Raw genomic sequence first — 25,636 nt, 5'->3', positions numbered from 1 at the left:
AAAAGAAGAGAACACTGACCTGTAGCACCACCTGTCTTCTGACAACGTCTCACCAACCCAAATACCAAAATAACTACCTAGACCCAGTCAGCAGTAAGGATACAGACAGATACTCCTGTGCTGTAAACGGCCATGAGGATCTCCTCTCACTGTCACGATGTGGCCTTTTGGGTGTAGATTGTGGCTCCCCCCTTCTCTCTCTCTCCCACGTCAGGTTTTACAACTGTCATAAATACCTGGTAGAAACTCCCATGCAGTATTGAGGGAGAGAGTCTACCAGAGCAAAGAGCTTCTTTTTAATCCCCAAAATGGGAGAGTTAAACCATTTCTATTTTTGAGAATGTGGGAATTGCCCGTGGACATTTAAAGAACAATCCTGTCGAAGTAGTTTGACACACAACTATATCTCTTAATGTGTACATTTCCCAGCTGTCAGGTTTACATATATATATATATTGAGAAACGTATGTGATTAAACATTAAACTATTTGTGAAAAGATGTCATGTGATGTTAACCTTCTAAATGAGTGGTTTTCATATAAAGATTCCAAGAACACAGGATGAGATGTTACTATCCTTTGTGCAAGCACTTCCAAGAGTTAATGAACAGTGAGCCTGGTGAAATTTGGGGAGCGCATCGTCAGTAGTGTACCTTTGGTTCCTAGGGTGTTTCGGCCTTTCACACTATACACCCTCCCCAAAGGCGGCCAGCGACAGGGTGATCAATCCTACGCTTTCGTCCAATTCCCAATTAGTCATAGGAGTTGCCTTGTTGTTGATAGCCAACATCCCACGGGACTATGCATGGCAGGGGCGTCCTCCTCCCTTAGTCAAGCATTGTTGACCGCATACTTCCTGGCCCTCTCACTTCGGGGCCCAGCTGGGGTCTTTCCTCTTCATCCAGAGCCACTGACTGCCGCCTTCTGCCGCCTCCGATACAGCTTTGATTGCCGAACGCTGGTTCTGGCCCTGAATTCCCAGGTCTCTAAGCAGTCTGGTTGTAGATGTTGCCACAAAACCTCTGCAGCCCACCTCCACTGGTCGGACTTCTGTGTTCCAGCCATGATGCCGTGCTTCGGCAGCTAGATCGGCATAGCGCAGATGTTTTCGCTCATAAGCCTCATCTACTGAGTCCTCCCAGGGTACTGTGAGCTCAATGATGAAGACCTTCTTGAGCGAACGGGACCAGAGCACCATGTCAGGTCTTAGGGTGGTGGTTGCGATCTCCGGAGGAAACACAAGTTGCCGGCCAATGTCAGCTAGCATTTTCCAGTCGCGGGCCAAGCGCAGCTGGTCTCGCTCTAATGGTGTAGGGCCGCTCTTCTGAGGTTTAGCCCCTTCGCGGACAAAGTTTGTCCGTAAGGGGTGTAATGCTGCTGGGGGTGGTAGGGAGTTGGTGGCAGCTCGCTTGTCCTCCAGGGCGGACGCAAGGATTTTAAGGACTTGGTTGTGACGCCAAGTGTAGCGTCCTTGGGTGAGGTTTGTTTTACACCCTGTGAGAATGTGCCTGAGGTTGGCTGGCATGGAACAGAGGGCACAGTCCGGATCTTCACCATACCATTGGTGAATATTAACTGGTGTTGGAATGACGTCATATGTTGCTCTGATGGAAAAGCTCAACCGCCTCGCTTCCATGGCCCACAGATCCTTCCAGCTGATCTTTCTCTTCTCCACACTGTCCCATCGAGTCCACTGTCCCTGTTTGGAAAGAGAGACTGCCTTGGCCCACCTTGCAGCCTCTTCCTGATGGCGTACTTCCTGCACTACCATCTTCCGCCGCTCTGGTGCAGTGGCCTTACTCCAAGCAGCAAGGCTAGTTAGCCCAAGGCTTCCTCTCCCTTGCTGAACATGACCGACAATGTCAGCATGTCTGAGGGCTGCTGTTGCCTCCTGGACTGCTTTTCCTGGCTTCCATTTGCGCCCAGTTGCCAAGGTCGGCACGTTGTTGCTCACCACTGGGTCTCGAGATTCATTCAGTGTCATCTGGAGCCTGGTTTTTGCACACTTGAATTCCTCTGTTAGACTGGTGAGGGGCAGCTTGAGGACACCATCTCCATAGAGGCCTATGGTGGTAAGGCATCGTGGAACTCCGAGCCACTTCTTTAAGTAGCCTGTGACTCCTCTTTGCATCTTCTCCACTGTTGAGATTGGAACCTCATACAGAGAACTGAGAACTGGGAGGAAAGACGACCAAAGGAGAAATTGGCTTTGGGGTGACCAGTGAGATATACCTGCTGGAGCGTGTGCTGCGAGTGTGTGCTGCTATGGTGACCAGTGAGCTGAGATAAGGCGGGGCTTTACCTAGCAGAGACTTGTAGATAACCTGTAGCCAGTGGGTTTGGCGACGAGTATGAAGCGAGGGCCAGCCAACGAGAGCATACAGGTCGCAATGGTGGGCAGTGTATGGGGCTTTGGTGACAAAACGGATGGCATTGTGATAGACTGCATCCAGTTTGTTGAGTAGAGTGTTAGAGGCAATTTTATAGATGACATCATCGAGGTCGAGGATCGGTAGGATGTTCAGTTTTACGAGGGTATGTTTGGCAGCATGAGTGAAGGATGCTTTGTTGCGATATAGAAAGCCGATTCTAGATTTAATTTTGGATTGTAGATGCTTAATATGAGTCTGGAAGGAGAGTTTACAGTCTAACCAGACACCCAGGTATTTGTAGTTGTCCACGTATTCTAAGTCAGAGCCGTCCAGAGTAGTGATGCTGGACGGGCGAGCAGGTGCGGGCAGTGATCGATTGAATAGCATGCATTTAGTTTTACTTGCGTTTAAGAGCAGTTGGAGGCCACGGAAGGAGAGTTGTATGGCATTGAAGCTCGTCTGGAGGTTAGTTAACACAGTGTCCAAGGAGGGCCCAGAAGTATACAGAATGGTGTCGTCTGCGTAGAGGTGGATCAGAGAATCACCAGCAGCAAGAGCAACATCATTGATGTATACAGAAAAGAGAGTCGGCCCGAGAATTGAACCCTGTGTCACACCCATAGAGACTGTCAGAGGTCCATTCTTCGGCTTGCAAGCCTCCCCCTTTTTCCTCCAAACATAACGATGGTCATTATGGCCAAACAGTTCTATTTTTGTTTCATCAGACCAGAGGACATTTCTCCAAAAAGTACAATATTTGGGCCTCCCGGGCAGCGCCAGCTGTGCCATCAGAGTCCCTGGGTTCGCGCCCAGGCTCTGTCGTAACCGGCCGCGACCGGGAGGTCCATGGGGCGACGCACAATTGGCCTAGCGTCGCCCGGGTTAGGGAGGGCTTGGTCGGTAGGGGTGTCCTTGTCTCATCGCGCACCAGCAACTCCTGTGGCGGGCTGGGCGCAGTGTGCGCTAACCAAGGTGGCCAGGTGCACGGTGTTTCCTCCGGCGCTACTGGTGCGGCTGGCTTCCGGGTTGGATGCGTGCTGTGTTAAGAAGCAGTGCGGCTTGGTTGGGTTGTGTATCGGAGGACGCATGACTTTCAACCTTCGTCTCTCCCGAGCCCGTACGGGAGTTGTAGCGATGAGACAAGATAGTAGCTACTACAACAATTGGATACAACGAAATTGGGGAGAAAAAGGGGTAAAATTCAAAAAAAAAAAAAAGTACGATATTTGTCCCCATGTGCAGTTGCAAACCGTAGTCTGGCTTCTTTTCTTCCTTGCCTTTCAGGTTATGTCGATATAGGACTCGTTGTACATATATATATAGATACTTTTGGAGCTGTTTCCTCCAGAATCTTCACAAGGTCCTTTGCTGTTGTTCTGGGATTGATTTGCACTTTTCGCACCAAAGTATGTTCATCTCTAGGAGACATAACGCGTCTCTTCCTGAGCGGTATGACGGCTGCGTGGTCCCATGGTGTTTATACTTGCGTACTATTGTTTGTACAGATGAATGTGGTACCTTCAGGCATTTGGAAATTACTCTCAAGGATGAACCAGACTTGTGGAGGGCTACAATGTATTTTTCTGAGGTCTTGGCTGATTTATTTTGATTTCCCATGATGTCAAGCGAAGAGGCACTGAGTTTGATGGTAGGCCTTGGTCCACAAAACTGCTGTTCACAAATGCTCTCCATCCAACCTCACTGAGCTCGAGCTGTTTTGCAAGGAGGAATGGGAAAAAATTTCAGTCTCTCGATGTGCAAAACTGATAGAGACATACCCCAAGCGACTTACAGCTGTAATCGCAGCAAAAGGTGGCGCTACAAAGTATTAACTTAAGGGGGCTGAATAATTTTGCACGCCCAATTTTTCAGTTTTTGATTTGTTAAAAAAGTTTGAAATATCCAATAAATGTCGTTCCACTTCATGATTGTGTCCCACTTGTTGTTGATTCTTCACAAAAAAATACAGTTTTATATCTTTATGTTTGAAGCCTGAAATGTGGCAAAAGGTCGCAAAGTTCAAGGGGGCCGAATACTTTCGCAAGGCACTGTACAAAGGATTCCAAAAGGTTACCAGCAAAGTATATCCAAATAAGTCAAACAATGTTTTTTATTAATCCTCAGAATGTCTAACATCTAAAAAAAACGAAATAATATTTCAGACTGAGATTACTATGTCCAATAGGAAAGTAAAAGAACGAAGAACGCTCTTCTGCTGACAATGCAGTTTTTAAAGAAATGTCCTGATGTTTGCAGAGATCATATTTGCATTGGCACTCACCTTGGAAAGACTACAAATACTTCTTCATTTAAAAAAAAAAACAAGCCTAAAGCCTTGTATTAAGACTGTTGACATCTAGTGACATTTAGTGGAAGCCATTGGAACTGCAACCTGGGAGGCAGAAATTATATCTTCCATTAGTTTCTTCAATTGTTATTGCACTCAACAAAAATATTAACGCAACATGCAACAATTTGTACAATTTGACTGAGTTAAAGTTCATATAAAGAAATCAGTCAATTTAAATTAATGAATTATGCCCTAATCTATAGATTTCACATGACTGGGAATACAGATCTGTTGGTCACAGATACCTTTAAAAAAAAGGTAGTCAGTATCTGGCGTGACCACCATTTGCCTCATGCAGTGCGAAATCTCCTTCACATAAGACAATAGATTTAATGTATGTTTGTATTGAAGACATGTGTTCTGAAAATTACTAACTGGGACTCAGTGAAACTTAAATGAATAATGATTTATTATCGGCCAGCTGGAGAGGTTCCAACAAACTTAAAGCAGCAGAGTACACATCGGTCTGGAGCTCTTTCGGGGCAGTCCCGTTCAGGGTAGTCTTTAGTTCTCTAAAATACTGCTTACACAGACAAGTTATATTTGCATGATTTACATTATTCATAATTAATTCATCATTAACGTTTGGTTCCTGCATGTGACTGAAACTGCATGTGACTGGAACCGTCTCCGATCTTAACATATAGAACATATTCTGGGCCTTCTGCCAAAAGGTCTGAGCGGGTCATGACCGTCTCCCCTCATATCTCTACCTACAGGAACCAATGATTGTATGAGGAAAGATGTACAATTCAAGACTCTGTCTTCAGACAACATTTCCCTCACACATTAATATGAACCTACCATTGTTGAAACATTATCCTACATTATTTAATGGATAACAGGAGTTAATGAAATAACATACAGCTCTGAAAACCCCACCACACACAGGACTCCTACTCAAAGACGCTTGATACATATAGATCCAGAGCTGCATATTAGCAACACAGGTTACTATGGTAATCAGACTTAGAGAATGGGAGATAATAACTCTCTACAAGATGTTTTCTATTGAAACTGTATTTAGGGATCTGGAACCGGTGCCGGAGAGAAGGGAGATAAAATAAAACATGTTTGTGCTGCATTGTGTTTTTTTAGTGACCCTGAATGAGCAAAGCTCTTTCCACATAGACAGGAATAAGGTTTCTCTCCAGTGTGTATTCGCTGGTGTGTAGTCAGGGTGAAATCTAGAGCAAAACTCTTCCCACACTGATCACAGCTATAAGGCTTCTCTCCGGTGTGTATGCGTTGGTGTTTAGTCAAGTTTCCTGATTGATTGAAGCTCTTCCCACAATGCTCACAGCTATAAGGTTTCTTTCCTGTGTGTATGCGTTGGTGTCTAGTCAGTTCTAATGATTGATTGAAGCTCTTCCCACACTGATCACAGCTATAAGGCTTCTCTCCTGTGTGTACTCGTTGGTGTGCAATCAGATTGGAATCTCGAACAAAACTCTTCCCACACTGATCACAGCTATAAGGCTTCTCTCCTGTGTGTATGCGTTGGTGTATAGTCAGGGGTCCTGATCGATTGAAGCTCTTCCCACACTGATCACAGCTATAAGGCTTCTCTCCTGTGTGTATGCGTTGGTGTGTAATCAGGTCTCCTGATCGACTGAAGCTCTTCCCACACTGATCACAGCTATAAGGTTTCTCTCCTGTGTGTATGCGTTGGTGTGCAGTCAAGTTTCCTGAATAATTGAAGCTCTTCCCACACTGATCACAGCTATAAGGCTTCTCTCCTGTGTGTATGCGTTGGTGTGTGGTCAGCGCTCCTGAATGATTGAAACTCTTCCCACACTGATCACAGCTATAAGGCTTCTCTCCTGTGTGTATGCGTTGGTGTATAATCAGGGATCCTGAATGATTGAAGCTCTTCCCACACTGATCACAGCTATAAGGCTTCTCCCCTGTGTGTATTCGCTGGTGTGTAGTTAGGTGTCCTGACGTATAGAAATTCTTCCCACACTGATCACAGCTATAAGGCTTCTCTCCTGTGTGTATTCGCTGGTGAGTAGTCAGGTGTCCTGAGGTCCAGAAATTCTTCCCACACTGATCACAGCTATAAGGCTTCACTCCTCTGTGTATACGTTGGTGTGTAGTCAGGGAGAAATCTTGAGCAAAACTCTTCCCACACTGATCACAACTATAAGGCTTCTCTCCTGTGTGTATGCGTTGGTGTCTAGTCATGGCGCCTGAATTACTGAAGCTTTTCCCACATTGATCACAGCTATAAGGCTTCTCTCCTGTGTGTATGTGTTGGTGTGTGGTCAGATGTACTAATTGATTGAAGCTCTTCCCACACTGATCACAGCTATAAGGCTTCTCTCCTGTGTGTATGCGTTGATGTCTAGTCAGGGCTCCTGATTTATTGAAGCTCTTCCCACATTGATCACAGCTATAAGATTTCTCTGCTTTGTGTACGAGCTGGTGTGTAGTCAGGTCTCCTGACTGATTGAAGCATTTCCTACAACCAAAGTAGGGGTAAGGCCTCTCCCCTGTATGAATTCTCTGATGAGATGTTAAGGTTTTAGATGCAGCGAAACTCTTCCCAAACTGAGAGCAGTGGTACGGTTTCTCTCCGGTGTGAATCCGTTTGTGAATGATCAAATCCTTCTGTTTAGCAAAACTCTTCCCACAGTCAGAGCAGCTGTGGTGAGGTTTCTTCCCTATACCTCTATGCTGGTGTTTCTTGAGGTGTTCTGATCTGGAGAGACTCTTCTCTTTCTTGTCAGCATTATGATGTTGAGGCTCCCCAGATGATAAGCCCCTCCCACTGAGAGAGCAACGATTAGGGATGTCCCCTGTGAAACAAAGACATTGAATAGTTAGGTTTTGCAAATATGGGTCCATAAACATATGGGGCGTTACATGAAATGAATGCTTTTCGCGTTCCTTAGATATTTTCCAGTAATAATTGTGCACCAATATTCAATTTTAAATCTCTGTTATATGAAATAAAGTGCAGAACACATACAGAACACATGGACAATTCAATCAATATGATTTTTAATATGAATAAACAGTTGCTAAAGTGACATTTCTGCATTTTTCATTTACATCTGTCCCTCATTTTAAGGTCTACCCTGTTACATGAACTGAACTCTTGTTTTAATATGGTGAAACTATTCTTTAAGAAAATAGGTTTTCATAAGAAACACTGAACATCTAATAGTCAAATCAGAGTAAAAGCAGGTGAGCTGGTTCTACTGTTTATCAATTTACTGCTGTTTTGTGGTGGGAAACTGAGCATCTCAACCCTTCTATCCAGACACAGACATGATAGAGATGTTTTAACAAAAACTTTTTATGTTAAGATTGCATTCAATTACTACTTCCTGTTGCACAATACTAGATCCATTCCCCCGTCACAAGCAGATTCATGGCTGATTTAAAGGACCGTTTTACCCATGTAATCTGGTGGTTCTGTTGTTTTCAGTTGTCCCCTGTTACAGTCAACCCGGTTACTTTATTTGGCTCTTACTATAGTATTTATTTCTATGTAACCTCTTGAGATGAGAAACTTGTTTTTTATTTAGTTGAGCACTTGCTCTTTCATTTCATTAAACCTCTTGAGATGGCAAAATGTATTTTATTAAGTTGAACACGTGCTCTTTATAACATGACAATGTTAAAATGATGTGAAATCAAACTATTTGTTTTACCAAGTTACACTTCGTAAAATTGGGTGGAACAACCAGATATTTTCATCAATATATAACTCATCAATTAATTGTTACAGAAGCAGACTGTAGTCTCATCCACACACCATGGTTCTTACTTAATGAAATCACATCTCCATGTTCCTCTTCTCCTCTCTCAGTTCCACTCTGCCCCGGTGTTTTCCTGCAGTCGACCAGACCCAGCAGTAAAGTACAGGGAGGCGATTGACCTGGGGACTCCTGGAAGGTGGAGGGGGACGGGCTAGATTTGTCCTGTTGGCCGCAAGAAGTATTCAACATAAAATATTTGGTTTAATATTAATCTATTGGGTGCATACTTCGAATATCTCCTTTAATGTTCAATTGTTCACTACAACCCACAAATCTAAGAGCATTAGATTGGTGGAGGAATGGGCTAGTTTCCACCATATATCTCATACCAGTCATTTCCCTTCAAACAGCGAGGAAGAGGTGAAGCGAGAGGGATAACTGGGTCCAAAATCTGGCTTCTGCCTTATTTGATCGAATATACATTTCATAAAGATTAGGTAGTTAGGAGTGTATTGATAAAAGTAGGACACGTTTCAGGGTAGTCAGGAACCAATATATGTAACGGATGTGAAATATCTAGCTAGTTAGCGGTGGTGCGCACTAAATAGCGTTTCAATCGGTGACGTCACTGGCTCTGAGACCTTGAAGTAGTAGTTCCCCTTGGTCTGCAAGGGCCGCGGCTTTTGTGGCGCGATAGGTAACGATGCTTCGTGAGTGACTGTTGTTGATGTGTGCAGAGGGTCCCTGGTTCGCGAGTGGACGGTCTAAAGTTATACTGTTACATATACAGTGTCAGTTAGGAAAGCAAAGGCTAGCTTTTTCAAACAGAAATTTGCATCCTGCAGCACAAACTCCAAAACGTTTTGGGACACTGTAAAGTCCATGGAGAGTAAGAGCACCTCCTCTCAGCTGTCCACTGCACTGAGGCTAGGAAACACTGTCACCACCGATAAATCCAAGAAGCATTTCTCTACGGCTGGCCACGCTTTCCACCTTGCTACCCCAACCCCGGCCAACAGCTCCGCACCCCCTGTAGCTACTGATCGCTGCAGCTGTACACAGCCAATCTGTAAATAGCCCATCCAACCAAATACCTACCTCATCCCCATATTGTTTTTTTTCCTGCTCTTTTGCACACCAGCATTTATTCCAGTATTTATAATTGCACATCCTCAACTGCACATCTATCACTCCAGTGTTAATTGCTAAATTGAAATTACTTCGCCACCTTGGCCTATTTATTGCCTTACCTCCTTACTTCATCTGCACACACTGTATACATATTTTCTATTGTGTTATTTACTGTACTTTGTTTATCCCATGTGTAACTCTGTGTTGTTTTTGTCGCACTGCTTTGCTTTATCTTGTCCAGGTCGCAGTTGTAAATGACAACTTGTTCTCAACTGACCTACCTGGTTAAATAAAAAAATAAGATGGTAGTAGTGCCTGGACGTTACTAGTTACCACAAACAAAGCCAAAAACCACGCACATTTCTAAAATGTATCTTATTAAAATGTGATTTTAACCCTAACAACACTTCTGACTTTATGCCTAACCTTAAATAAATGAAAATGAAATATAGACGGCTGTGGAAACACGCATGCTGCCCTCTATTATGTTCCCACCTGATCTTGCCTCTTTACCGATTGCCTTCCATTTAAGAAAACATTTATTTTCTTTGTTAGAACGGACACTTGAGTATCTGGTCAAATAATGGACAATGTGTTCGAAATCAGCTAATGAATGTGAACACTTTGGGAGGAAGGAGAGATAATTAGTTCATAGTCACAGATTCCTAAACATGATATAGTAGTAGGCTTCTTTGACGAAGAAAAAAATCCCAACAAGTCGTACCGTGATGTTTTTTTTGTTGTTGAGCCGTTTAAACCGAGCACAGGAAGTGGAGGATCAAAGACGATGAAAAAACTAGGCCTAGACATTTTGTACAACACAGCACTTATACGGTTAAAGCCAGACTTACCCGATCCATTGTGGAAGCTATTATTTCTTTGTATGGAATGAAATATTGTTGTCTACAGTACAGTTAGACTACTTTGTTGTAGTGTAGAGATAATGACTAGGGAGTTGCGGAGAGAAAATTCGATTCTCACGGCTGCAACTGATGCGCCCCTAGACCAGAGCAATCAAACATGTATTTTCATTTCAAAACGGAATTAAGTTCAAACAAATAAACGTCTCATGAAGCCTAATATTTCTTCAGAAAGTTCCTGGATAACATTTTACGTGATCTATAAAAGTCGAGTAAAGTCAAGAAAACGTTCAACACCCCCTCTCGCTAAGAATCCTGTAGTTTGTTATCGTCTACCCTTGCCTGGCAGTAACTTGGAATACATGGGCAAAGAGGGAGCATCTGAATAGGCCTTTTAAAAAAAAGTTTTATTAACAACAAATCAATACAGGAAGTACATATGGGAAAACAAGTTTATATAAATAATATACAAAGGACAATTGGGCTGGGGGGTACAATATCACATTACACAAGGACCATAAGGGGCATGCATACACTTATTATTCTAACAGCTTTTTTGTTAGTAGAGTATTTAATTGTCTTAAAGTACAGTTCAATTTATTTTTGTAAGGTAATAAAACGTGGTGTTTTGTTTGTAAATTTACATTTGTGAATATGAAATTTGGCCAAAAGAATAATGAAATTAATTACATAAAATGGTTTCAGCTTATTTCTATCGTAGGTAAAGAATCCAAGCAGTACATCTCTCCACAATAGCGTAAAATCTTCATAAATGTGTTCAATTATAAACCTACTGATGTCTTGCCACAGTTTCTTACATGAATACAATGCCAAAAAATGATGCAACACTGTTTCTGGGTGGTCATTACAAAAGGAGCAATTTGAGTTGATGTTTTCCTTAAACTTCTTCATATAGTGGTTAGCAGGATAATATTTATTAATAATTTAAAAGGAAACTTACTTAATTTTGTTAACAGGTGTGTGTTGCAACATCCAAACTTTTTTCCAACAGATATTATCAATAAATCCATTCCAATAAGGCATGACATACAACATCCTGCTGAAACAAGGTTCGTATCGCTCTGTTGTTGAATGAACCAAAAGAGAAACAAATCTTTCCTACTGATGAGTCAACAGGGTCAATAGAAGGTAGGCTCTGAGGGTCAGGTCTTGACACGTTCCAAAAAATAAACAAATCTTTCCTACTGATGAGTTAACAGGGTCAATAGAAGGTAGGCTCTGAGGGTCAGGTCTTGACACGTTCCTGAATAACAATGCAACACCTGAGGGAATGGCATATAAAACAATTGCAAAATCTTTAGGTGTTACAGGGACCTTGTAAAGTGATAAGAATTCCTTATCTGAATAGGCCTCTCGTGAGGGAGTGTCTGAGAATGACTTCTTCTGGTCTTTCGCTGCTGTTATAATGGCAGCTGCTGTTCACTACCAGCACAGACAGGACAAAGAGCTGTTTATGCAAGTCTTTGCAATGGGTGCATCAAACCTAATTCACAAGTAATTATCCAGTCAAAAATAAACGTAAGTCCAGTGGTGAACAAAGTACCCAATTGTCATACTTGAGTAAAGTAAAGAAACCATAATAGAAAATGACTCAAGTAAAAGTTAGTCACCCAGTAAAATTCTACTTGAGTAAAAGTCTAAAAGTAATTGGTTTCTAATATACTTATGTATCAAAATAAATAATTTTGCACGCCCAATTTTTCAGTTTTTGATTTGTTAAAAAAGTTTGAAATATCCAATAAATGTCGTTCCACTTCATGATTGTGTCCCACTTGTTGTTGATTCTTCACAAAAAAATACAGTTTTATATCTTTATGTTTGAAGCCTGAAATGTGGCAAAAGGTCGCAAAGTTCAAGGGGGCCGAATACTTTCGCAAGGCACTGTAACACTGAAACATGCATGAGAGCACCAGCTGTTCCGGAAGACTGTGGGATCACGCTCTCTGCAGCCGATGTGAGTAAAACAATTTAAACAGGTCAACATTCACAAGGCCGCAGGGCCAGATGGATTACCAGGACGTGTACTGCAAGCATGCGCTGACCAACTGGCAAATGCCTTCACTGACATTTTCAACCTCTCCCTGTCCGAGTCTGTAATACAAATATGTTTGAAGCAGACCACCAAAGTCTCTGTGCCCAAGAACACTAAGGTAACCTGCCTAAATAACTACCGACCCGCAGCACTCACGTCTGTAGCCATAAAGTGCTTTGAAAGGCTGGTCATGGCTCACATCAACACCATTATCCCAGAAACCCTAGACCCACTCCAATTTGCGAGGAAGGAAGGCTTCTGCCATGTAGCGGGACTGGACGCGGTGCCTGGACTGGGCACCGGCGCAGAGGAAGGCTCCTGCCATGTAGCGGGACTGGACGCCGTGCCTGGACTGGGCACCGGCGCAGAGGAAGGCTCCTGCCATGGAGCTGGACTGGACGCCGTGCCTGGACTGGGCACCGGCGCAGAGGAAGGCTCCTGCCATGGAGCGGGAATGGACGCCGTGCCTGGACTGGGCACCGGCGCAGAGGAAGGCTCCTGCCATGTAGCGGGACTGGACGCCGTGCCTGGACTGGGCACCGGCGCAGAGGAAGGATTCTGCCATGGAGCTGGACTGGAGCCGTGCCTGGCTCTCCGGACCGTTGACCATCGCTGGAGGTTCCCGGACTGCTGACCGTCGCTGGAGGTTCCGGACTGTTGACAGTCGCTGGAGGTTCCAGACTGTGAACCGTCGCAGAAAGCTCTGGACTGTGAACCGTCGCCGGAAGCTCTGGACTGGGAACCGTCGCCGGAAGCTCTGGACTGGGATCCGTCGCCGGAAGCTCTGGACTGGGATCCGTCGCCGGAAGCTCTGGACTACCAAATACTAATTGAGTGTATCTAAACTTCTGACCCATGTGAGGTATGTGATGAAAGATATAAAAGCTGAAATAAATAATTATCTCTACTATTATTCTGACATTTCACATTCTGAAAATAAAGTGGTGATCCTAACTGACCTAAAACAGAGAATTTTTACTAGGATTAAATGTCATGATTTGTGAAAAACTGAGTTTAAATGTATTTGGCTGAGGTGTATGTAAACTTCCAACTTCAACTATATGCATCTGTTGGTCACAGATACCTTAAAAAAAACGGTAGTCAGTATCTGGTGTGACCACCATTTGCCTCATGCAGTGCGGCATAAGATAAAGGATTTAATGTGTTTTTGTATTGAATACATGTGTCGTGGAAATTACTACCAAGGACTCAGTCAAACTTAAATGAATAATTATTTATTATCAGCAAGCTGGAGAGATTCCAACAAACTTAATGCACCATAGTACATGTCTGTCAGGAGCTCTTTCGGGGCAGTCCCGTTAGTCCTCTTATATACTGCTTACACAGACAAGTTATATTAGCATGATTTACATTATTCATCATTAACATTTGGTTCCTGCATGTAAATTATAGAACATATTCTGAGCGTTCTGCCAAAAGGTCTGAGGGGGTCATGACCGTCTCCCCTCATATCTCTACCTACAGGAACCAATGATTGTATGAGACAAGTACAATTCAAGGCTCTCTCTTCAGATAACATTTCCCCCACACATGAATATACACCTACCATTGGTGAAACATTTTATTATACATTATTTAATGGATAATATGAGTTCATAAATTAAAAGATAGCTCTGAACACCTCCTCCGCCACCCCACCACACACACAGCACTTCTACTCCAAGACGCTTGATACATATGGATCCAGAGCTGCATATTATCTACACATGTTACCATGGCAATCAGACTTAGTAAAGTGTTAGAGAATGGGAGATGGATGACTGTTTACAAGATGTTTTCTATGTAAACTTTATTTAGGGATCTGGAACCGGTGCCAGAGAGAAGGGAGATGAAAGAAAACATGTTTGTGCTTTCTGGTGTTTTATCAGTGACCCTGAACGAGCAAAGCTCTTCCCGCACTGATCACAGCTATAAGGCTTCTCTCCGGTGTGTATGCGTTGGTGTTCAGTCAGGGATCCTGAATGATTGAAGCTCTTCCCACACTGATCACAGCTATAAGGCTTGTCTCCTGTGTGTGCACGTTGGTGTTTAGTCAGGTGTCCTGACGTCCTGAAATTCTTTCCACACTGATAACAGCTATAAGGCTTCTCTCCTCTGTGTATTCGCTGATGTGTGACCAGGTGGAATCTTGAGCAAAGCTCTTCCCACAATAATCACAGCTATAAGGCTTTTCTCCTGTGTGTATGCGTTGGTGTATAGTCAGGAGTCCTGATCGACTGAAGCTCTTCCCACACTGATCACAGCTATAAGGCTTCTCTCCTGTGTGTATGCGTTGGTGTATAGTCAGGAGTCCTGATCGACTGAAGCTCTTCCCACAATAATCACAGCTATAAGGCTTCTCTCCTGTGTGTATGCGTTGGTGTATAGTCAGGTGTCCTGAATAATTTTTTGAAAAAGAAACATTGAACATCTAATAGTCAAATCACAGAGTAAAAGCAGGTGAGCTGGTTCTACTCTTTATCAATTTACTGCTGTTTTGTGGTGGAGAACTGAGGAAGTCAACCCTTTTACCCAGACATAGACATGCTACAAATATTTTAACAACTTTTTTTGTGAAAATGACATTCAGTTGCTACTCGTTGTTGCACAATACAATACTATCTTCCATTCCCGTCACCAGAGGATTCATGGCTGATTTAAAGGACTAATATTACAATGTAAAATAGTGGTTTTGTTGTTTTCAGTTGTCCCCCATTACAGTCAAACGTGTTACTTTATTTGGCACATACTATAGTATTTATATTTCATTAAACCTCTTGATGGGAAAACGTGTTTTTTCTTTAGTTGAACACGTGCTTTTTATGACAGAATGTTAAAATGATGTGAAATCAAACTTTTTTTTAAACCAAGTTACACTTCTTAAAATTGGGTGGAACGACCAGATATTTTCATCAGTACATAATTAACCAATTAATTGTTACAGAAGCAGACTGTAATCTAATCCACATGGTTCATACTTAATGAAATCACATCTCCATGTTCCTCTTCTAGTCTCTCAGTTCCACTCTGCCCCGGTGTTTTCCTGCAGTCAACCAGACCCAGCAGTAAAGTACAGGGAGGCGATCAACCTGGGGACTCCTGGGGGGTGGAGGGGGACGGGCTAGATTTGTCCTGTTGGACACAATAAGTATTCTACATAGATTAAAATTAAACTAAATATTTTATTAATTTAGTCTACACCTCTAATTGATTTGGGTGTATCCCTAGAATATCTAATTTTTCCTGAAATGTTCAAACGTTCACTACAACAAACAAATCTAATAGCATTGGGTTACTGGAGGCTTGGGACCGTCAGAGTTTCCACCATATTTCTTATACCAGTCTCTTTAGGGGTCTCATTTTAAGTAATCATGTAGATTTTAACACATTTAAACCAATCAATTGCTGGTCTGCTTAACATACAAGTGTTTAATGCATTCCTAAGGGTCAAGCACAAGTGCCATCTAATAAAAAAATTGTGAGATGTTGTAATGACTGGACTTGCTCACCGGGTGGCAGCACTGGGGCAGTTGAATTTCACAGCATCATACTGGACATCCTCATCCTCTTTCTGGGGTTGAGGAGGTTGGACAGTGGAGTACAGAGGCACATCCTGGTTATTGGAGCAAGAGAGGTGGGCATTGGCGTAGTCAGCATCACCCTGTTAGTCTGTGCCGCAGTAGGGGCCATGGCCATGCCTGAGACGTTGTCATAAACTGGACTGAGTCTCCCTGGAAGAGAAAAGAGACAATATAAGCATTCCTTGGGAATATTCCATTGGTTCCACTGTGCCAGGCAAGATTAATCGAGCACTGTTAAAAGATCTGAAAGGAAACAAATACTTTTTGACCTCAACTCACCTGTCCATTCCCTGCTGACTTTAATGTTTTTTTACACAAGTGAATGAATAAATCAATAATTGAACAACAAATCACGTTAATAACAACTCAAAATTTTAAAGTAAAATATACTTCTTAGAAAGATGCTCAACTGAACCACATGAAGCCGGAGAGACAGAAGATGAGAACCACAACTACATTTCCTATAGCTGCATTCTTCTGTATGTCCCATCAGCTGCACTGAAACCTGGTAAAAGGTTTTACAATAAATATGTCTAGATCTTTTTGGGGCAAACTTATTCTAGAAGAGGCCTCTGGCCCATAGTGAGAAGCAGATGTTGTTGAGCAGATAATGGATTTAATATATTGATCTATTGAATACATGAATACACACCTTGTATTGTTGAAACATTGTTCTACATTACACAAATATCTAATGGATAATAGGAGTTAATTAAATAAGATACAGCTCTGAACACCCCACCCACACCAACATCCCCCTCTATACACAAACTGTTCACTATGACATTTTCCATTTAGATGACAAGTTTACAGTGTTGTAAAGTACTTAAGTAAAAATACTTGAAAGTACTACTTAAGGAGGTTTTTGGGGTATCTGTACTTCACTATTTATATTTTTGTCAACTTTGACTTTTTACTCCATATATTTTCCCTGACACCCAAAAGTACTTGTTACATTTTGACAGGAAAATGGTCCAATTCACACACTTAACAAGATAACATCCCTGGTCATCCCTACTGCCTCTGATCTGGCAGACTAACTAAACACAAATACTTCATTTGTAAATTATATCTGAGTGTTGGAGTGTGCCCCTGGCTATCCATCAATAAACATAACAAAAATAATTTTCCACAACGTTTCTCTCCAGTGTGTGTGAGTAAGAATTGAGTTTAATAATCATTCGGAGTAGAACATCGTTAGACACAGTCGCAAATATAAATATTTTTTAAGAGAACCTGGGCTGGCTGATAGGATTTAGTTCATTGATTCCTTTTGCTGGCCCACATGCCATTACAGTAGGTGGCCTAATGCACCATAACGTTGGATGCCAACCGCTGATAAACTTCACAGAAGATGATCTATTTTCATTGTTAGGGTGGCGACTTGAGTTTAAAATATATATTTTTATTTAACTAGGCAAGTCAGTTAAGAACAAATTCTTATTTACAATGACGGCCTACCCCGGCCAAACCCTCCCCTATCCCGGACCGGCCAATTGTGCGCCGCCCTATGGGATTCCCTATCACGGTCGGTTGTGATACAGCCCAGGATCGAATCAGGGTATGTAGTGGAGCCTTTAGCACTGAGATTCAGTGCCTTAGACTGCTGAGCCACTCGGATGCTCCTGAGTATCTGGTCATATATTTAATCATCTGACTTTCAAATCAGTGGAGGTGAACAAGTGCACACTTTAGGGGATAAGTAATATGACAGATTTCTAAACATGAATGGGTACCTTGCTGAAGGAAAGGAAAAATCCCAACAACTTTTACAGTAATGTTTTTGTTGTCCAAGCTATTGTTTTTTCAGTGTTCATTCCTAAAACAAGAAATGTGTAAACTACAGTACAGTTACTTTGTTGTCACAGTGTTCAAATAAGGATTAGAGGGTTGCTGAGAGAATTCCAGTCTCAAGGCTGCAAGTGATGCACCCCTAGACCAGAGCAATCAAACATCTATTTAAATATACAAGCTCAATTAAGTTATGACAACATAAAATCTCACATCTCATGTAGGATAATCTTACATCAGAAAGTTTTGGGATAAGATTTGACCTGATCTATAAAAGTCGAGTAAAGCCAATAAAACACTCAACAACAACCCTTTCACTAAGAATCATGTTGTCTGCTATCGTCTACTTTTACCTGACAGCAACTTGGAACAGAGTTCTATTTGAGTCCAGATGTTCTCAGGGCTGTTGTTGCATCTCCCTCCCTGCAGCCATAGAAACATAAAGAGAGACAACAAACACACTTTATAACTGGTGAAAAACTACACCTGATACTTCAATTAAGCAGGAAAAGGTCTCTATAATAACAGATGTGTAGCACTGTAAGACACGTGTTTCTCTGTTGTTGTTTTAAACCTGTTTTATTCTCAGGACCAGGACTATAACACTGAGTATTGGGGCCCAGGCCAACAACATATCCTGGTCTCTATTCTCAGTACCAGGACTATAACACTGAGTATTGGGGCCCAGGGAAACAACATATCCTGGTCTCTATTCTCAGGACCAGGACTATAACACTGAGTATTGGGACCCAGGACAACAACATATCCTGGTCTCTATTCTCAGAACCAGGACAATAACACTGAGTATTGGGGCCCAGGGAAACAACATATCCTGGTCTCTATTCTCAGGACCAGGACTATAACACTGAGTATTGGGACCCAGGCCAACAACATATCCTGGTCTCTATTCTCAGGACCAGGACTATAACACTGAGTATTGGGACCCAGGCCAACAACATATCCTGGTCTCTATTCTCAGGACCAGGACTATAACACTGAGTATTGGGACCCAGGCCAACAACATATCCTGGTCTCTATTCTCAGGACCAGGACTATAACACTGAGTATTGGGGCCCAGGACAACAACATATCCTAGTCTCTATTCTCAGGACCAGGACTATAACACTGAGTATTAAGGCCCAGGCCAACAACAATCTGTAGATTTGAGTTTAGCCGTATATAGGACAACTGCTGGGACTGCCCCAGCAGAGCTCCCGATCGATGTGTACTATGGTGCATTGAGTTGGTTGGAAACTCTCTAGTTAACTGTGAATAAACAATGATTCATTTAAGTTTGACTTCCAGTGAAACCTGTGTAGAATTTCCACAACAATATTATCAAGTGTATTTCCAGTGTGAAGAGAGAGAGGTTTGGTAGGAGACCTTACTGGCTGTGAGGAAACAGAAGAGTGTGAGGTCTGTGTTTGACTTGACCTACAGGTACTGATGGGCAGAGCTGACTTCCTGCCCCCATGATGCCTCATCCTAACAACCAAATGTGTGAACATCTTTCTGGAGCACACTTAAAATACAACAAGGAAACTTGAAAGATATCACTATTAAAATCCTTTAAAATAAATACAACATAATTAGACCACACTAATAGTCCTATGTCCCATCAGCTACACTACTGCATCTTGCCTATGCCACTCTGTACCATCACTCATTCATATATCTTTATGTACATATTCTTTATCCCTTTACACTTGTGTGTATAAGGTAGTAGTTTTGGAATTGTTAGATTACTCGTTGGTTATTATTGCATTGTCGGAACTAGAAGCACAAGCATTTCGCTACACTCGCATTAACATCTGCTAACCATGTGTATGTGACAAATACATTTGATTTGACCTGGTGAAGGGTTTTACAATAAATATATGAACATCTTTTAGGAGCAAACTAATTCTACAGGAGTCCTATGCTCCTTATACATAGTTCATTATTATAGACAATAAAAACATAAAATGAATGTGATAAGCAGCTGTTGAGCAGATAATGGATGTCATTTATTGATCTTTTGAATACATACCTAGTATTGTTGAAACATTCTACATTACACAATTAATTAATGGATAACAGGAGTTGATGAAATAAGATACAGCTCTGAACCCCCCACCCCACCACACACAGCACTCCTACTCCAAGACGCTTGATACATATGGATCCAGAGCTGCATATTATCTACACATGTTACCATGGTAATAAGACTTAGTAAACTGTTAGCGAATGGGAGATGGATGACTCTTTACAAGATGTTTTCTATTGTAACTTTATTTAGAGATCTGTAACCGGTGCTGTAGGAGGGAGATGCTTTCTGGTGTTGTTTCAGTGACCCTGAACGAGCAAAGCTCTTTCCACATAGACAAGAGTAAGGTTTCTCTCCAGTGTGTGTGACCTGGTGTCTAGTCAGGGCTCCTGAATGATTGAAGCTCTTCCCACACTGATCACAGCTATAAGGCTTCTCTCCTGTGTGTATGCGTTGGTGTGTAGTCAGGGCTCCTGAACGATTGAAGCTCTTCCCACACTGATCACAGGTATAAGGTTTCTCTCCTGTGTGTATGCGTTGGTGTGCAGTCAGAGTGGAATATTGAGCAAAACTCTTCCCACATTGATCACAGCTATAAGGCTTTGCTCCTGTGTGTATGCGCTGGTGTCTAGTCAGACTTCCTGAATCCATGAAGCTCTTACCACACTGATCACAGCTATAAGGCTTCTCTCCTGTGTGTATGCGCTGGTGTCTAGTCAGACTACCTGAATCCATGAAGCTCTTCCCACACTGTTCACAGCTATAAGGCTTCTCTCCTGTGTGTATGCACTGGTGTCTAGTCAGGTCTTCGGACAGAGCAAAGCTCTTCCAACACTGATCACAGCTATAAGGCTTCTCTCCTGTGTGTATGCGTTGGTGTCTAGTCAGTTCTCCTGATTGATTGAAACTCTTCCCACACTGATCACAGCTATAAGGCTTCTCTCCTGTGTGTATGCGCTGGTGTCTAGTCAGGTTCCCGGATAGAGCAAAGCTCTTCCCACACTGATCACAGCTATAAGGCTTCTCTCTTGTGTGTACACGCTGGTGCGTAGTCAGGTTTCCTGATTGGTTGAAGCTTTTCCCACACTGATCACAGCTATAAGGCTTCTCTCCTGTGTGTACACGCTGGTGCGTACTCAGGTTTCCGGATAGAGCAAAGCTCTTCCCACACTGATCACAGCTATAAGGCTTCTCTCCTGTGTGTATGCGTTGGTGTGTAGTCAGGGCTCCTGATTGACTGAAGCTCTTCCCACAATCAAAGCAGGTGTAAGGCCTCTGCCCTGTATGAATTATCTGAGATTGCAAGGTTTTAGATGCAGCAAAACTCTTCCCACACTGAGAGCAGCAGTACATTTTCCTCCCAGTGTGAATCTGCTTGTAAATGACCAATTCCCTCTGTTTAGCAGAACTCTTCCCACAGTCAAAGCAGCATTGGTGAGGTTTCTTCCCTGTAAGTCTCTGCTGGTGTTTCTTGAGGTGTTCTGGTCTGGAGAGACTCTTCTCTTTCTTGTCAGCATCATGATGTTGTTGAGGCTCCGCAGATGATAAGCCCCTCCCACTGAGAGAGCAACGGTTAGGGCTGTCCCCTGTGAAAGAAAGATATTGAATAGCATGGCCATCTGAAATCAGGCTACCTGATGGAACTTTGATAAATGCTGAAAATTGCCAATCTAAATAAATGCACTATCACAGAGAAGCATGAAGGAAACTTGCGCTGCTCGTGCTAGAACATATGCAGATTAAATATGCCTCTATGAATCTGATGAAGGCCTTTACGTGTCTTAATAATTTGAAATATTGCTCAGAAAAACAGGTGTTTTTAACAGCGTTACTTCGATTGTCAACTTAAGCTGTTTTGTGGTGGAAAACTGAGCATGTCAACCCATTTACCCATACATAGACATGCTAGTAATCTTTGAACAATTCCATTTTCTGGATTGCATTAAATTAACACTAACTGTTGCAAAAAAACAAGCTTCCATTCCCTGTCACAAGTGAATTGATGGCTGATTTAAGACTTTTACAGTCAACCCTGTTACTTTATTTGGTACATAGGCACTTAGTATAGTTATATTTTTATTCAATATCTTGAGATGGGAAAACATGTTTTCGTGAAATTGAACATGTCTTTATGACAATATTTATAGATATTTCACCTAATTTTAAGTTACTTTTAAAAATGCGTGGAACTACCCAAATATTTTTATCAATATATCATTCATTATTCAATTAATGACTAAAGTTCATAAAGATGGCAGAATTCAGATATGACATCTTTGTTTTAGCACTAACTACTGAGTTTTGGAACTACGGTTTCCGACATGGTTCAATGTTCCAATATATCAGCACAATCTACTTCTTTGAATTTTCAAATCGCCGCCGTCTTGAAGCAAAAATTGGGATCATGTTTACTGCGCTAATGACCATACAAAAAAAACAGTATAAAAGAGCAATGTAGAATACAGTGAACTCAGCAAAAGGAGTAATTTGTGGTAAGTACATGCGGGCCACCATCTTTAAGCCTTGTTTCAGAAGCAGATTGTAGTCTAATCTACACACCATGGTTCTTACTTAATGAAATCAACTCTCCATCTTCCTTCTTTTCTCCTGTCTCAGTTCCACTCTGCCCCGGTGTTTTCCTGCAGTCGACCAGACCCCGCAGTAAAGCGGAACTGGGAGGCGTTTGACATGGGGACTCCGGGAGGGTGCAGGGGAACGGGCTAGCGTTGTCCTGTTGGCCGCAAGAAGTATTAAAAAGTGTATAATTAAACCAAATATTGTATTAATTTAGTCTAAACCTCTGATTAATTTGAGTGCATCCCTTAAATCTAATTTCCTTGAAATGTTCAATCGTTCACTACAACCCACAAATCTAAGAGCATTAGATTGGTGGAAGCTTGGGCTAGTTTCCAACATATATCTCATACCAGTAATTTCCTTTCAAACAGCAATTTAGAGGCGAAGCCCAGAATCTGGCTTCTGACTTCTGACTTATTTGATCGAATATAAATTTCGTAACGATTAGGTTGTTAGAGGAGTGTATTGATAAAAGTAGAACACTTTATATGGGAGTAGAGCCTGGTCGTCACTAGTCATAGAAGTCATAAACCACGCCCATTTCTACAATGGATCTTATTAAAATTTTATTTGAACCCTAACCATACTACTTTATTTTATTTAACTAGGCATGTCAGTTAAGAACAAATTATTATTCACAATGACGGCCTACACTGGCCAAACCCGGATGACGCTGGGGCAATTGTGCGCCGCCCAGTGGGATTCGAACCAGGGTGTCTGTAGTGACGCCTCTAGCATTGACACGCAGTGACTTAGACTGCGCCACTTCTAACTTTATGCCTAACCCTAAATAAATAAAAACACGATATAGACATTTGACTTTGTGTCCGTGGTAACTAGTGGAAACACGCACATCTGCCCTCGTTGCATTTCATGGTCCCACGTGATCTTGACTCTTCACGATTGCCTTATATATTTTTTTCTTTGTTAGAGCGGCCACTTGAGCATCTGGTCAAATAATGGATAATGTGTTCGAAATCAGTGAAATAATGTTAACATGTGCACACTTTGTGGAAGGAGAGATAATTAGGTTATAGCCACAGATTCCTCAACAGGCTACTTTGTTGAAGTAAAAAAAAATCCCAACAAGTTTTACTGTCTTGTCTTTTTTTTGTAACGACATTTAACCGAAAACAGGAATGTAGAGGTGCAAAGATGATAACTAGGCCTAGACATTTTATACAGCACAGCAGGCATATACTGTTAAATCCAGACTTACCCGATCCATTGTGGAAGCTATTGTTTCTTTGTAAGACATGAAATGTGGTCGGCTACAACAGTACAGTTAGGCTACTTTGTTGTCTTCTTCTTTAAGGTTTAATGTCAGACTACGTATTACCGCCACCTACTGGACGGGTAGTGAACGGGGGAAAAAAGTCCATTGTGGGAAATGAATGCGGGAGGGGGGGATACAGTACCACCATCATCATCATATACAATAACAAAAATGTTGTTAATCCCCAAATACCCGCAGGGGCGACGAGGGAGCAGCGTCCTGTGAGGATGTACTTTTCTGAGCTCCTCAACAGAACATTTAAATATTTGAGCAGATTGTATTTCGGGATTCCCGAATGGCGCAGCGGTCTAAGGTACTACATCTCAGTGCTAGAGGCGTTACTACGGACCCTGGTTTGATTCCAGGCTGTATCTCAACTGGCCGTGTTTAGGAGTCCCAAAGGGTGGAGCACAATTGGCCCAGAGTCGTCCAGGATCCTTGTCAGTTAATAACAAATTCGTATTTACTTGCCTAGTAAAATCAAATACAATTTTAATTTTGATCAAAATACCCCTCTACAACCATCTACAACTCCATTTTAATGCTTAATGTCACCTTTTTGTCGAAGATGTCAGGCACCAACCGCAAGAATCAGCCAAGGGCTAATTCTAACAGACCAGCTAGCCTAGCCAAGGACCATGAATCTACACCAACAACTGAACAATGCACAGCCGAGGCGACTGGACAAGAAGCTGTTCTACAGGCATTAACTGAAATGAAGCAGGAATTAATTGACAAAATGGACAGATATACAGTCGGCAGAGCTACGAAACTAGGTTAGCCAGCTGAGAGAGGAGCTGAAAACTGCCACTGAACAGACTAGATCCAACCACAAGGCACTGGACATCCGCATGACCAGCCTGGAGACCACGGCTAATGGCTACTCTGGGTTGATCACCACCACATGACCAGCCTGGAGACCACGGCTAATGGCTACTCTGGGTTGATCACCACCACATGACCAGCCTGGAGACCACGGCTAATGGCTACTCTGGGTTGATCACCACCTCATGACCAGCCTGGAGACCACGGCTAATGGCTACTCTGGGTTGATCACCACCACATGACCAGCCTGGAGACCACGGCTAATGGTTACTCTGGGTTGATCACCACCACATGACCAGCCTGGAGACCACGGCTAATGTCTACTCTGGGTTGATCACCACCACATGACCAGCCTGGAGACCACGGCTAATGGTTACTCTGGGTTGATCACCACCACATGACCAGCCTGGAGACCACGGCTAATGTCTACTCTGGGTTGATCACCACCGCATGACCAGCCTGGAGACCACGGCTAATGGCTACTCTGGGTTGATCACCACCGCATGACCAGCCTGGAGACCACGGCTAATGGTTACTCTGGGTTGATCACCACCTCATGACCAGCCTGGAGACCACGGCTAATGGCTACTCTGGGTTGATCACCACCACATGACCAGCCTGGAGACCACGGCTAATGGCTACTCTGGGTTGATCACCACCACATGACCAGCCTGGAGACCACGGCTAATGGCTATTCTGGGTTGATCACCACCACATGACCAGCCTGGAGACCACGGCTAATGGCTACTCTGGGTTGATCAACACCACATGACCAGCCTGGAGACCATGGCTAATGGTTACTCTGGGTTGATCACCACCACATGACCAGCCTGGAGACCACGGCTAATGTCTACTCTGGGTTGATCACCACCACATAACCAGCCTGGAGACCATGGCTAATGGTTACTCTGGGTTGATCACCACCACATAACCAGCCTGGAGACCACGGCTAATGGTTACTCTGGGTTGATCACCACCACATGACCAGCCTGGAGACCACGGCTAATGTCTACTCTGGGTTGATCACCACCACATGACCAGCCTGGAGACCACGGCTAATGGCTACTCTGGGTTGATCACCACCA

At 42.8% G+C, this 25,636-nt stretch overlaps 1 protein-coding gene and 1 pseudogene across 2 annotated transcripts; both read right to left on the bottom strand.

Annotated features, from left to right (window-relative positions):
* Positions 1-5,112: 5,112 nt before the first annotated feature.
* Positions 5,113-23,785, bottom strand: LOC110517299 (uncharacterized). The gene is made up of 9 exons (XM_090194318.1): positions 23,670-23,785; positions 22,433-22,604; positions 20,097-21,459; positions 19,286-19,359; positions 16,136-16,206; positions 15,985-16,046; positions 10,414-10,465; positions 8,488-8,653; positions 5,113-7,522 (listed from the first exon to the last, which is right to left on the bottom strand). The coding sequence occupies exons 1-9, from the start codon at positions 23,706-23,708 to the stop codon at positions 5,745-5,747; spliced, it is 3,777 nt and encodes a 1,258-aa protein (XP_090050444.1). The 5' UTR covers positions 23,709-23,785; the 3' UTR covers positions 5,113-5,744.
* LOC110494949 (uncharacterized) lies at positions 14,151-18,286 on the bottom strand (annotated as a pseudogene). Its single transcript, XR_005036858.2, has 3 exons — positions 18,201-18,286; positions 15,985-16,206; positions 14,151-15,607 (listed from the first exon to the last, which is right to left on the bottom strand). The product of XR_005036858.2 is annotated as an uncharacterized LOC110494949 (transcript).
* Positions 23,786-25,636: the final 1,851 nt, after the last annotated feature.

Source organism: Oncorhynchus mykiss, chromosome 13 (genome assembly GCF_057628025.1).
Source record: "Oncorhynchus mykiss isolate SJ-2025 chromosome 13, ASM5762802v1, whole genome shotgun sequence".
Taxonomy (NCBI): domain Eukaryota; kingdom Metazoa; phylum Chordata; class Actinopteri; order Salmoniformes; family Salmonidae; genus Oncorhynchus; species Oncorhynchus mykiss.
This window is presented reverse-complemented; position numbering and strand designations above follow the sequence as displayed.